General features: G+C 38.6%; 1 protein-coding gene and 1 long non-coding RNA gene across 5 annotated transcripts in view; one reads left to right on the plus strand and one right to left on the minus strand.

The window, feature by feature from the left end:
• The window catches only part of LOC121926099, a 135,328-nt gene extending 127,854 nt beyond the window's left edge, over positions 1 to 7,474 (minus strand). For 3 of the 4 annotated variants that reach the window (XR_006102976.1, XR_006102977.1, XR_006102975.1), the window contains exons 1-2: positions 7,135 to 7,474; positions 4,458 to 4,564 (exon numbers count right to left, since the gene is read on the minus strand). This is a non-coding gene — a long non-coding RNA (uncharacterized LOC121926099). The remainder of the gene's footprint in view (positions 1 to 4,457; positions 4,565 to 7,134) is intronic. The other variant, XR_006102974.1, reaches the window with a different exon arrangement.
• SH3KBP1 (SH3 domain containing kinase binding protein 1) overlaps positions 1 to 15,174 on the plus strand; it is a 260,100-nt gene that overhangs the window by 203,512 nt on the left and 41,414 nt on the right. Inside the window, 4 exon segments of the mRNA XM_042458735.1 lie at positions 722 to 773; positions 4,120 to 4,200; positions 4,956 to 5,118; positions 6,762 to 6,847. Coding sequence (XP_042314669.1) covers positions 722 to 773; positions 4,120 to 4,200; positions 4,956 to 5,118; positions 6,762 to 6,847 — 382 coding nt within the window.

Raw genomic sequence — 15,174 nt, forward strand, 5'->3', positions numbered from 1 at the left:
TCCCATGTTTTTCCAACATAGGGACTCAAAGCGGCTAAAAGCAAATTTAAAAACAATACAATTTCAAGAAGTACATTAAAATGTATAAATATAAAATTTAAAAAACAATTAAACAATTTTAAAAGTTTAAAAAGTTATGAATTAAAATGTAATATGTTAAAAATACGAACTTTAAAATTTAAAACACACAGCATTTAAGTCCCAGCTCTTATCAGCTTGAAAAGGCCTGCCAGCATAAGAATGTCTTTATCTGCCACTGAATGGATAGCAGAGATGGAGCCATCCTGGCCTCTCTAGGGAGGGATTTCCAAAGCTTTGGAACAGCCACTGAGAAGACTCTTTCTCTTGTTCCCACCAAACACGCCTAAGAAGGATGTATCTCTGGATGTATCTGTTTGTTTTCACTGAAAATCCTTAAATCTGCCCTTTATAATACATTCCATAATGGGATAAGAGCCATATGAAAATAATAAAGTAGGGAATTTTAAAAAAGGAATCTTGTGGAAACTTTAAGACTGATCAATATATTTTGGCATGCATTTTCCCGGACTGCAGTCCACTTTGTGAGCCATCTGTTGTATTCATTTCTTAGTTTGTGGTAAGAGACAAAGGATGTATGAAGTGAATTGTTTTTCTCATTGAGATGTAATAATAATATGAATAATCTGTCTGATTTGAATTCTCATTGGTAATTTTGTGTTTGTTTCCTTTTTCATTGAAGAGACCCAAGAAACCACCCCCTCCATCAGCATCTGCCTTCAAACAAGGATCAGGTAATGCACTGCTGTCATACAATAAACATCAGTAAATACACCTTACAGACAGTGCAACCACTTTTCTCTCTCTAATGGAAGCTCAGTATCACTATATCTATCATACCATTTAAACACCTAAATTACAGGTGCTTTCTGGCTGTAATAGTTTCCTCTTGGTATTCCAAAGCTGTTCATGGCAGTGAGGAACCTGAGACAGGCAGAGCTAGTTAAGTACCAGTTTGGTTAAATTATAAAACAAATTTGTTCCCTTTAACTGAATTACACAACATGATTGTTCTATTTCTCCATGAAGGGTTATGGATCAATTCACTGTTATTCTTTTTAAAACATTAATTACTGCATCATGGTTTTTACTATTGACTGGCTTTAGTTTTATAACTGAGTTATCATAAGAGTTTAGATAGCTGAGAGACACCAGGTCCCATCTGATCTTGGAAGCTAAGCAAGGTAAGCCCTGGTTAGGACCTGGGTGGGGGCTGCCAGCAAGTACCAATTGCTGTAGGTTGTATTTCAGAGAAAGAAACTGTCAAAACCACCTCTGAGGGGATTCCTTGCCCAAGAAAACCCTATGAAATTCATGGAGTTGCCATAAGTATACAGGTGACTCAAAGGCACACACACACGATACCAGACAATATCTTCAAATCATTCTGTAGTGGAAATACCACTTGGTTTCTTTTCCCACCTAGTGGTTGTTAACAAAAACCCCACTGATTTTATCTCTCATTCATTATGGAAATGAAACTAACACAGAGAAAGAAGTTGGTAGCATAAGCTTTTATAGACTTCTACTAACTCTTTTGCTCAGTCTCAAAAGTGTTTCAAGAACCCTTTGAATAGTGATCTAGACTAAGGCCCCATTCATACTGGCCTAAAAGATGTGGAGGGAACTGGGCTGATCCGGATGCCCCTCCCCTGAATCGCTCTGTTAGCAAGTGCCCACTACAAATTTGAAATCGAATGCATTTTGACAGAAATCGAATGCATTCTGTGTCTGCTGGCGAAGTGGCCGCTGCCAATCAAGCTATCGTCATGGTGACGTTTGCAGAGCATCGGGGGAAGTGTCCTCCCTTTTTAAAGAGCCAGGCACAGGGGTTTCAGCGGCTGAAGCAGGGAGAGAGATGCCTCTCTCTCTCTCTCTTTTTTAATAAACCTGTGGGCTTTTGGGTCAGATCTGCCCTTGTCCCAGGCAGAGATGGGACTGCCATGCTTTTTTATTTTTTTTATTTTTTTGCTTTTAAAAGCAACATTAGCTTTCCCTTTGCTTCCCTTGCTGTATCTGCTCAAGAAGACATATCATTCGCATATTTGCTCAAAAAAAATGGTTAAAAATGTAACATTGATTGTTTGCAACATTTGTAGCTTCCCCCTCTGCAAAAAGCAAGGAGATCCAAGGATACACTGCTCCCTCGGGTTACGAAATTAATTCGTTCCGCGGCCGCTTTCGTAACCCGAAAAGCCTTCGTAAGCCGAATTGCCATAGGCGCTAATGGGGAAAAGCCGCGTTTCGTGCGAAAAAGCGCCGAAAAGCACCAAAAAAAATTTTCGTAACCCGAAAAACATTCGTAACCCGGAACAATTATTTCCAATGGGATTTTTTCGTATCCCGGAAATTTCGTAACCTGGGTATTTCGTATCCCGAGGTACCACTGTATAAAGTGCAAGCCTGGCTCCATCTGCCTCTGGAATATAAACAATGCGCATATTTGCTCAAAAAAAATTGTTAAAAATGTAACATTGATTGTTTGCAACATTTGTAGCTTCCCACCCTGCAAAAAGCAAGGAGATCCAAGGATATAAAGTGCAAGCCTGGCTCTATCTGCCTCTGGAATATAAACAATGCGCATGTTTGCTCAAAAAAAAATTGTTTGAATTTGAAAAGGGGGGGGGTTGCCTGACGTCAGCTCCGTTCGTGACCTGATTTTTTCCTCCTGCAAGGGAAGGAATGCCCAGCGACAGAGGGCTTTGGGCAGGGGATGCAGGGAAAAGAGGCTCCTAAAGAATTCCTTCCCTTGCTCCCTTCTTCCCAGGGCTCTTTCCTCCTCCCCCTCCCCTCCGATGAGGGGAGGAAATGCCTTGCCCTTTGCCCACCCTCTGACCTAAATCCCTCCCTCAATTTGCATCGATCGTGATCGAGGCCAAAGTTCTCATTCCCAGGACCCGGGGTTTTTAAAAAGAAACGGTATTTGCGCCGATTTCAAAAGACCCGTGCTAGGGGCCATTTAACACGGAACGGGTGTGCAAGCCCCGGATTCGCTTGTGTGAGATTCGGGGTGAGTAGGAACTTCACGTGATTGAATCGGTTTCAGAACCGATTTTTTTTGTAGTGTGAATGGGCCCACACATGGCTATGTCTTTGAATGCTATTGAAATGAAAGATTTGAAATGCATATTTGCTGTGGCTTAAATATCTAGTTTTATTGAAATTCCACAAGTACCTATTTCCATAAATGACAGAGTATTATATATGGCCCTAACTTTTTGTCATACTGGTCACCAGTTCCACCAGTCCACCACCAGTTCTGTGGTGGATTACTCACAGGTAGCCCCACTGTGCTTAGCACCCCCTAGTACTCTTTCACTTCTGTTTGTTCATTTCTTTATTTACTACATTTATATCCTGTTTTTCACCATTACATAGCTCAGGGCAGTTGCACGGTATTCCCAAGCAATTGCATGTCCGCATATTGTAAAGGCTAAGAATTTCCTAGTGCTTCAGTGAGTTTCTTCTAACATGCGGGGACAACATTCTGTTAGGGATATATGCACATGTAAGTTTCCCTTATGCATCCCTTATGTGGATGGTCTTTTCTGGGTCCTGCCAGGGTTGACATTCCTCCCTACACAGCACATAAAAGCCTCTTCCATCTTACTGAAAAGTTCCCAAAGCTGCCCTCCATGGCCGTACCATATTTCTTGGTGAGCAGGCAGGACTGGAGAAGTGTCTGGCTACATCCGCATACCCAAATGTGAAATGATAACAGCAGTAATGAGATGCCTGGATGAGACCAGCAGATATCAGCAATTATGTCCTTTTAAGTTGCCACCAGTTTTTTTGTTGCATTAATTACATTTAAGAATATATTTTAAATATCTGTACCTGGTTTGGTTACTATGCTCATGGTGAACTGCTTTGCTGCAGGCAAAATAGGCACTTGCCATGCATGTGTGTTCCTATTTATATGTGTGCACAGGTGCAAAACTGTTTTTACAAAAAGAGACTATATAGACATTTGTCTGGTCCTTTTTAACAGAGAGCCATTAGATGAATAAATTACATGTGCATGTTTTCAAGTTTTCTAATTATTTCCTCTTTAAACAATTGCATTACTATTTTTGACAGCTACAACAGATCGAAAGCATGAAATCAAAAAGGTACCTCCTGAGAGACCAGAATGTCTTCCTCATCGAACAGAAGAGAAAGGTAAGAAGGGTACTTCCAAATGAAAAAGTGTGCTTGTGTTTGTAGTACAGTACCAGTTTATAAAAAGAGTTCAAATTAAGTTCCTTAATATATTTCCCATGCATACTTTGTGATTCACATTTAAGTTGAGGGAACCAGAACAAAAAAGTTAATAGAAAGATTCTGCTATGTCATCTTAGATTGCTTCTTGATCAGCATAGGAGAAGTCGTCTTTCTGGTTTAAATGCCATGGCTCATAGAGATAGTAATGTTCTTACCTGCTCACCCTCTCCCTGCTAAGAGCTAGCAATGAGGTGGGGGAAAAAGTTCTGTGGAATGGCAGAGCTCTTCTCTCTGCAGCTGGAATTGTTTTCTCATTTTCTCCCTGTAAGAGGCATAGAGATGTTAAGGGAATCTCAAAAGTAACCCTTCATTGATGTGTTACTGTGATGTGTATTTCAAACAGTAACAACAGCAGTCTTGGCTTTTACAAAAATTTCCTAGCATTTCTGAAGGCAAGTTATTGAATAGTTTTGAAATCTCGTCTTTACATACACTCAATTCCAGAATCATTAATTTAACAGTGCAGGTCAGGCTGCCTTTTAGGTTTGCAGCAAGAAAAGAATAAATATTAGGAAACAGTATTTGCACCATGGACCTAAGTGATTATGCAAGATTGTCCTTTTATTAGGTTTTGCCAATAGTCGCAGCTGTTATATGCCAAATAATTCTGCTTAAAAATGCATTTATTCTTTTGGGTGAAAATTGATTTGAAGAAAGACCAGACAGAGAGCAAAAACTATTAGATTTACAGAAGCCTTCTGTTCCTGCTATACCACCGAAGAAACCTCGACCACCAAAAACAAACTCCTTGAACAGACCTGGTACGTTGCCTCCAAGAAGACCAGAAAGACCAATTGTGCCTATGACCCATACAAGGTATTCTATTGATCTGTTCTTTTTAAAAAATGATGTATGATAAAAAATTTAAATTGCACTTATGCCGAAGTGCTGTTCATGACAGTCAGTATAATCCCAGGCAATTCTACTTGGAGATAAGTTTGTTTTCAGTGGGCTTACTCGCAGGTAAATTTGTGTAGGTTTGCAGCTTTGTCTACTTTGAAGTGTACTTGTATGCAAAGACTATAGCAATCCTAAAATAAAATAAATAAATACATCTTGATTTATATGATTAATTCAAAATCTGTTTTAAGAAGAAAAAAATCTGGAAGCCAATCCTTCAGTAAGATGTTGGCATCATTGCATTTTTCCACCCATAATGTTGATCAGTTTTGTAAAGTGTTTTCATAGGAATGGTCTTTCAATAACAAGAATGTGCTAGAAAGAAGACAATATATGGTGAGCAAGCCGTAAATGTGAGAAATATTAAAAATGAGAAATATTGAATGTTCAGAGGTACATTCAGTACTGCTTTTATTTTTAGGAAACTTGGCACTACCATTAGACAAAGTGAGGTGGCCATCTAAGACATAAGATGTCATGAAATGTCAGCATGCTTCTTCCCATGCAGCCATCTTCCACCTAGTGCCCTCCAGATGTTTTGAACCACACCCCGCCCCAATTCTGACCTTGAGTAGCTGTTGCTTTGACATTTGGAGTAGAAAACATCTGGAAGGTGTAAGGCTGGCAGAGGCTGTGCTTTTTTCCATTGGATCCCCAAAATATCTTTCCCTGCTCCCTAGAAGAAGCATGCACTGTATCTGCTATTGGAGCCATTTCTGCACCTCCAACTGAAGGAGGAATGCAAAAACTCTGTTTCATGCCTGTACAATCACACTGAATAAGCTTTAGAGAAGTATGACATCCTGCATTCTTGAAAACATCCCTGTTAAAAACAAGGCTAAATAGACAGCAAAACTAAGACAAACCGTCATACTTTTTTTAAATCAAATGAGTGGATGGTTTCTGGAAGCACATAGCCTGTTAAAAAAATATTAACATCACATAGTATATAATGAATGATTATACCATTCTTGTCTTTAATTTACAAAAAAAAATGTATTCCACTTTTGGTGCTTTTCCAGGCTTAGAAATGCAAACAAACCCCATCTGAAACTGTCAACAAAAAGCCATTAGTGATTCAAATCTCAATGAGGAAGCCAATCATACTGAAGACTCTGCAGCCAGCAGCCACAACTAGGGAGAGCCTAAACCCCATTATCACAGCTTGACATTTCATGATTTTTTTTCCTGTTAATGGATCTGCAGCATATTCTGCCTTTCACATCAGTATGATTTGGGGGCAGAAATTATTATTTTTAAAATTGCTCTTCAGAGGGTATCCTTTCTGAATTTGTTCATCTCAAGATGCAGGTTAAATCTGAGAAATTATTTAGGACATTAGTGTATCTAAAATAGGCCCTTTTGACAGGTGTTAAAGAGAAACAAGATAAGGTTAATCCGAGCAGCACATTGGTTTACAAGAGATGACTCTGCCTGACTGTCAGCAGTGACTCGGACATACTGTGTGTAGAGTGCTTCTTTCTTCCAGTTTGTGAGGTACAAATTAAAAATTTATCATATTAAGAATTCCAGTAAACATCTTTTGCTTCTGGCTGCAGGAGTGATATCCCAAAAGTTGACCTAGTGGGCTGTACATTGTCCAGCACCTTAGAAAAGGACTCTACAGAAAGAAGCAATGACATTGGTAAGTTATTCTTTTTATACTTGATCTACCTCCTAAATGCTCATTAACTTTTCAGTGTTAATAGGAGCATATAATGCTTAAAATCAGTAGATAGTTGTTTGTTTTTTTTGCTGTTAGTGGATCTTGCAGCATATTCTGCCTTTCGTATCACTTGAAAATTGTTTTCAACCATTCCTATGAAACAGAGAGAACTGAGTCAAAAAATATTTTAAATGTCCGTGATCTCTTGTGCAGTTGTGCAAATCATTCTGTTACTTGAGTTTATAATAGCTAAGATTTTTAGTTACCTGAAATAGCTGCTATTGTTTCATAAGTAGTTGTGGATCCTTGTAGTTGAAAAGAAATGGATTAGATTTCCTGAAGTACTTGCCATTTAACCGTATAACCACTTTGAGGCAATAAAAGATACCATCACATTTTCCACATTGGCAAAGTTGCAGTGCACAAGGAAGGTGTCCTCAGCTGGTAAGGTAGTGAACTTCTGCTATAAAGTGAGTTATTCCAACAGTGGTCACATATCTGTAAGCAAACCCAGCATCATTTTCACATGGAAGTATTCAAATGTCATCTGCTTCAGTCACTCAGTTCGCTAACAACTGAGCTGCAGCAGACATGTTTTCATAAGAGGCAGAGTCTTTGTATCTTAAATTGTAAGCATTACTACATTTCGTTGGTAGCATGCACTGCTATTTTTATGTTGTGGTTTCTTTTTAGAGCACATGTTGATAAAACATTAAGCTCCAGTAGCTAATCTTCATTTTCTCTAGACATGACAGTTTTGCATTTCTTTGGAACTATTATTTTAACATTTTAAACCAAGTTTTTAATAATTTAGTTGAAACCCTGAGCATATTCACTAGGAACTAAGTACCACTGTACTCAGTGGAATTTGATTCCAAGTAAACATGTTTAAAGTGAGGTTACCAGTACATTAAAAGACTTTTTGGTTTCTTTTTTGTGTTTGTTCCTTTTGTGTTTTCTTTCTCAGTGGATGCTGGTCAGCAAGGTAGTTGTTCATTCAACACAGTGTACTTTTTAAATTAAAACTTTAACTGAAAACATAAAAAATTAATTTCAAATAATAAGTAAATAGTGTAAATTAAAAATAATAAGTATAAATAATTACAAAAATGCATTACATTTAAAATGGACAAGTTTTATTAATTTGTACTGGACCTAAATATTGAATGTGTTATAGATAATGACACTTAGTATTTTCTACTTTGCAATCGGTGCCAGCAAGATGCAGAGTATTTTCTACTTTTGTCAGCCATTTTTTATTCATAGAATTTCTTACATAACTAAAAATTCATACAGTATTCAGCAACTTGTAAGGATAGGTTTCTAACAATGAGAACAAACTGGGAGATTCTGTTAGTAATAGTGGATAAAAGGGTGAATTTCTAAGTAACTAAAATAACAAAAAAATGGATCCATTGTTAAATATGGAACAGAGACTATTTATAGTGCATATAAAAACATAAAAATGGCTGAGAAGACCACACAGCTCTGTGGTTACTCACAAGTATTTTTATTCTGGTCAAATGTATTCATTAAATCAAAGGATGGCAGCATTTTTGTTAAGCATAAATGAAAATCAGAACAGCATGCTTTTTGCCTTGACAAATCCAGACTCCTAACAACTAGAAACTGAAAGACCAAAATTAACACTGTATTATAGATCTCCCTTTTACCTGTGCTGGTCTATGGCTGTAGTAAAGATGAACTGAACTTTATTATCGAGCTTGACAATGTTTCTGGTCTGTTTTTGTATGTATATATTTGTATTTATTAAGGAAACACCAAGCCACATATTAGGAGATAAACTGTATTGTGTCAGTGCATAATGCAGCTTGTCCATCATACTAGAACACTGCTAGTTTAAGAATGCTTTGTGAATGGTCTGAGGAGGAAGGAATGGAGTAGAGAATTAAGTTAATTGTTGGTGATACTAAAATGTTGAAAGTGAACATGTTGGAGTACAAAGAATTACTCAAATTCATGTACACAAATAGATTTCGGGCAGATTAAGGGCAAATGGAATTAAAGTGAATGCATATGAGGTGACAAATGTTCACACAATTGTCTCTGGTGTTTAAGCAGTGATGGCTGAAGCAAGGAGGGGCTATACCTTCAGTTGCACTGCTCATAGCATAAAATGAATGCAGGTTGTTTTATAAGGGCAGCTTGTTTTATAAAACAGAACCAAAAACTTGCATTAGGTTATATTAATAGTTAGGCATGGGAGTGCTGCATTATTTGCCTTACAATAATCCTAGCCACGAGTTTGGAATTAGCTTGGGCAGGCAAGTGTTGTGTTTAACATCATGTTGGATGGAAATAGAGCATCGTTATTTGTGTGTGAACGTGGCTCCCCAGAGGATGTGTTTGCCTGATGTAATTTTCTTGGCATGAAGACTTAGGGTATTTACATCTAATGGGGTAGGATTATTTAATCAGTGAATGGTGGCTAGGCTTTATTGAATGTGTGTTGTTTGTTCATTTGTTTAAATACCAAATAGAAGGTATTTCCCTAGCTTTATCTGTGACTCTCAGTTCCTAAGATTTCTTAAGAAAAGTTTGTTAGTCTTATTGTTAAGTGTGTCTGTAGAAATCTATATTCCCTTTACCCCTCACACTTTTTTTTCCTTTTCTCTTCTTTTTCTACATTTCCAGTGGTGCCTTTCTTTTCCTTTCCACTCACATTTCTTCAAGCTTTCCCCATTTACATCCCTTTACCATGGGTAATTCTTCTTCACTCGATGATGGTAAGGCTGTTTTCCACCTTCTGTCTGTCCTGTCATTGTTTTTCCTGAGAATGAGCAGCATGTACTGCACTATTCTCTTGGCATTTTGTTGTTACAGATAAAGTTGTTGGGTGGATGGAGTCAATGCATAATCATTAATTTAATGCCTCTGAAAATAATTCATTGGTTTATGCATATCAATTATGCATACAATGTTTGTCTCTATTATTAAATGTGATGTCCTGCAGTTTTGATACACATTTTTAAAGCATCAGTATAGGTTTTAGCCAAAGCATTCTTGAAGTGCTTTAAGCCTGTCTTTAATATAATTTAATGGGCAAAATACATTACCCAGGATTTTATACTGTGTGGAAGGGGAAATGATCCACACATAACAAAGAATTTTGTGCTTTGGGTGAGTTCTCTTGTCAATAGACAAGAACAAGGAAACAGTAGTTTTATGTTCGGAGCATGTATGCTACTAAAAAAAGGCATCCATGAGAATAATGTAAGTTATTATGAGAGCAGCATTTTAATTTAGTTCTGGAAAATCTTGAAGGTTGAAATCAATGTTAAAGGGTGTTAATTAATCAAATGTATGAGCTCATCTTTCAAGGGCATGAATTTTAAAATTATTAAAGAATTGATAATACACATCGTTCAACATTTTAGCAAAGGGTTTACTTTGTTGAGATAGTGGGTGGGCAAATGGTGAGCAAGTAAAATAAAATGATATGAAAATGAAATACAGGTTACGGTAAGTCTTTCTTATCTGAAATGTATGAGACCAGACGTGCTTTGTATTTTGGATTTCTTTAGATTTTGGAATATTTACATATACATGGTGAGATCTTGGAAATTGGACCCAAGTCTAAAAATGAAATTAATGTTTTTGTTGGAAGATTTTTGCGTTCTCTTCCCCCTCCTTAGATAGATAGGTATTTCCTGCATGCAACTCTCCTCTCTTTCATGAGATTTTCTTGGCAAGATTTGTTCATACTCAACCTGCATGTGTACTTAGAGAATAATAGGAAATAATGTGGTTGTACTGTTTTGCTGTTTTCTTATGAATATTTGTGGAAACTATGGCCAGAATTCTACATACGCTACTAAAAGGTGAAGCAGATGGGCCACAATTGGTCTGGGACTGCAACGATCACATGGCCCACTCTCAAACTGAGCTGCCACTGCAGTCTCAGACAGGCCACTGGCAAGAGTGGATTTAATCCGCTCCTGAAGAGGCTGGTTTTTGCAGCCTTGGCATGTCCTTGGTGCGGCTTCCAGCCACTTTGGAGGCATGCATCATCTGAATACCATGCCTCCAAAGCGGCAAGAAGCCACTTTATTTGGACCATCTGTTTTGGGTCTTTGTTGCATAACTACCTTAATTATATAGCTAAGTAGCATCTACCAGCCCCTACCCCCCCCCCAACAACTTGACTTCCTGGGAAGCAGGTGCTGCAATAGCAGCTTCATTTATATACCACTTCATACCACCTAAACAGTCTTTAAGCAATTTACAACTGTAAGCTAATAGCCCACAACAAGCTGGGTACTCAAGTGAAGTTCTGTTCTTCTGTTGATTGGGACACAGCAGACATATGTTTCCGTCCCCCTCCTGTGAGCAATCTCTTGTGCAACAGACAGAAAAAGGAACCTCATCCCAATTCTTCCTTACACTGGAGATCAGTTGCAGAGAGGGTTGGAAACATCAGCCTTCTGTGTCCCAGTCAACAAGGGAACAGATGCCTGTCATTCGCAGCAACTGAGTCAGGAATTCAGGACTTTTACAGTCCCTGCGTATTCTCTACATTATTGAATATGTAGAAATCATGAATATGAACCCATTATGAGTGTGTAATTTTAGGCTACGCTTTAGTAACTGCGATCAAGCCAACTATTCATATAAAAATTAGAATTACAGGTTGAGTCTCCCTTATCCAGAATTCCAAAATTGACAATATTCCAAAATCCAAAATTGTCCATGTAGGTGGCTGCAATAGTGACACATTTGCTTTCTGATGTTTCCATTCTCACAAACTTTGTTTCATATACAAAACTATTAAATTATTTTGAATAAAATTACCTTCAAACTATATTTATAAGGTGTATACCAAACATAAATGAATTTGACATTTAGACTTGGGTCCCATCTCCAAGATATCTCATTATGTATATGCAGATATTCCAAAATCTGTAAAATTCCAAAATGCTTCTGGTCCCAAGCATGTTAGACATGGGAGGCTCAACCTGTACTGTGGAATTATTTAAAAATCAACTATATTTGTTGTACAATCAGTTATGGTAGTGGTGATGATTGGATTCAGTTGAAAGTAGAAGCCATTGTTAAAACAAGCCAGGATTCATAAGCTTAATAACAGATTGTGTTTTCAGATTTGTTGCTGAATAGTAAAACACAGTTTGCGGCTGGGTGCAGGTTCATGTTTTCAAACAAACCATAATATGCAAATCAAATAATTGGCTAGCAGTAAGTGTGACCAGTTAAGGTTGCCGATACTAACATAGACACTTTCATTCTTTGGAACACCTGGAAATTCCACAATTGGTTTTGAAATGTTTTGAAATTAAACCAATTAGTTTTGTACTGCTAGCCAACTATTTAATTTGCATATTATTAAAAAATTTTCCTGAATGATGGTGCCAATTTAACTACTAACCCATAGTAGTCACAATAACAAAGTTGTGGAAGTCCAGAATACAGTGAAGTATTGAATGTGAGTGAATAAATTGTAGCTCAGCTCAGACCAAAACGAAGTTCAATTGATCACTTGGAAAGTTAGCTTGGGATTGTGACTGAAATCTGTTCTAGATGGAGTTGCACAAATATGAAGTTTGTAGCTTGGAGGTGCTCCTGGACCCTGCACTATTCATGAAAGTCCAAGTAGCTTCTAAGGCCAAGAGTGTATTTGCTCAGCTTTTGTTGGTGTGCCAACTGTGTTCTTTCCTAGAAAGGGCATATCTGGCTACAGTGATTTATAGGTCATTGTAATGTGCTCTATGTGGAGCTGCCCTTGAAAAATGTTTGGAAGCTAATGCTAGTACAAAATGAAGTGGTCAGACTATTGTAAAATAGACATTTTGGAGACCATATAACTTCAGTCCTACAATACCTGCTCTGGCTTCTAGTTTGATTCCAAGTGCAAGGTCTTGACCTATAAAGCCATAAATAGCTTGGGGCCAGGAATGTGGATATCTGAAAGTTGGTTTCATCCCATATGAGCCTGCTTGAAATTTGAGATAATCATAACAGGCCTTGTTATTAGTCCCACCACCCTTAGAGACTAGGTTGGTGGGGTACATGTGACAGGGCTCTCTGTAGCATCACCCTGACTGTGGAACTCCTTCCCAAAGGAGGTCAAGTTCTCGGCATCCCTTCTGGGTTTGTAGCTGGCAGCAAAAACTACTATTTTCCTCGGCCTTTGGCTCTTAAAATTGGGAATGGGGCCCTATTTGCTCTGGTTCTCTTTAGCTGCTTTTAAAACTGTTTTTAGTTACCTGTGGTTTTAGAACTACTGTATTTTTAAAATTAAGTTAATCTTTGAAATGGTTTTAGTTATTTATTTAGTATTTTAAATATTTTAACTCATTGTACATTACGTCTGGGGCCCTGGTGTATTGAAGGCAATAAATAAATGCCATAAATAAATAACAGAAAGGCTGAATATGGAGAATCAAATCATATTATGTTTTTTGTACTTCCAGCTTCAGTTTGGATTTGACAGCTCCAAACCTAGACATAAACAAAGTACTATAGTGAATAAAATGTCTGTGACCAGGATCCATAGGGGTCGTTCCACTGGAAAAGCTGTTTCTATGAGCAGAACTGCAAGGGAAACAATTTCTTCTCCTACTAGCAGCCCCCTGTGCATTCTCAAAACCAGATTCAAAGCCCTGAAAAACCTTCTGGCTCAGGTTTTCAGGAAGTGCAAAGTGCTGCAGGGGTTTGGAGAAAGAAACTTCTGATGGGACTAGAGGACATCCCCTGGCATGATGCTGTATTTAGGTGTCTGATTGATAGGTCAGATGTAAAGCTTTTTCCCTTGAAAATAGGAAACTTTCTTTCTCCAAGTACCTGTGGTCAGAGGAAGGAATGAAGTCTCTGTTCTAGAATTTGCGTCTAGAATGCTAACTTGGGTGGGTGGTCTGTAATCCCCACCAGTGGAGGTTTTCCTGGGCCTCATTCCCATAGACTGTACAACTGGGAGACGTTTTTGTCTAGGAGCATAAGGCAATCCATTCTAACTGAAGACCAGATACTTCAGCTGGCGGAAGATAAGAGAACTGCCTTTAGTATTATTTCTATTAATGCATTTATTCACCATCTGCTTACTGCCAATAAAGCTGTGTTTGTATCATCAGTAGCTTTGTTTTATCATAGTAAAACCTTGAACCTAGTTTGGCAGGATCATAAATGTAACAAATTCTTCCATAGTATTACTTCCTTTTCTCTACATTCATATTCTTCTTTATCTTTAAACCTATGGAACAGATAGATATTAAAACAGAGGGCTGTATGGCCTCTGTATGTTGTGGGGTGAGGGATGGATGGATGAAGGCATCTCATGATAGGAGACTAAAACGCACACTATAGAGTTCTTTACTATCATAGGTACAGTGGGATGTGGTTGTGGAAATCATTTTCTCTAAAGAACTATTAATTTTTTCCGTATGTAAGTTTCTTACTGGACTAATTTTATATTGGTATATAGTGGGGCTGTTTTAGTGCCTTCTAGAGCAGACAGTCCTCTTTAATGATTGTAAATCCCACCTCACCTGCTTGTTCAACTTGGAAAATCTTCATTTTATGGTTTCAAGTGCTCAAAAGGGGTTTCAGATGCTCAACAGAAATGTTCAAGGGATCCAAGTGGTTGATGTAAGCCCCACCATGCCAGTTTGCACACAACAGAAATCAGAAAGCCTGATTTTTTTTTTCCTGGAATCATGGTTTCCTGCAAAAACTAAAAAAAACCATGATCCTCTGTGTCATTTTTGATGGACAGGAATGGTCAAAGTTACTTCTAATCAATTTCCCAGTCAAAAGCATAATGACAAAACAGAGTTCACAATGAACCAATATACAGTGGGTCCACTGTATTGGCAAGCTGGCAAGGGGCTGGCATGATGACAGAGGCTCCTCCCTCCCTAACTGTCATCGTTCGGCCTCTGAGGGAGAGAGAAGGCTGGCTCAGTACCATCAGGGGCTAGCCTGAAGAAAGAGGCTCCTCCCTCCCTAACTGTCATCGTTCGGCCTCTAAGGGAGAGAGAAGGCTGGCCCAGTACCATCAGGGGCTGGCCTGAAGAAAGAGGCTCCTCCCTCCCTAACTGTCATCTTTCGGCCTCTGAGGGAGAGAGAAGGCTGGCCCAGTACCATCAGGGGCTAGCCTGAAGAAGGAGGCTCCTCCCTCCCTAACTGTCATCTTTCGGCCTCTGAGGGAGAGAGAAGGCTGGCCCAGTTCCATCAGGGGCTAGCCTGAAGAAGAAGAGCCCTCCCTCCAGTCCATCTGCCTTGGTCCAGGCCTCAGAGGGAGAGAAGAATGCTGGACCTGATTCCCTCCCCCC

The sequence above is a fragment of the Sceloporus undulatus genome, chromosome 3 (assembly GCF_019175285.1).
Source record: "Sceloporus undulatus isolate JIND9_A2432 ecotype Alabama chromosome 3, SceUnd_v1.1, whole genome shotgun sequence".
Taxonomy (NCBI): Eukaryota; Metazoa; Chordata; class Lepidosauria; order Squamata; family Phrynosomatidae; genus Sceloporus; species Sceloporus undulatus.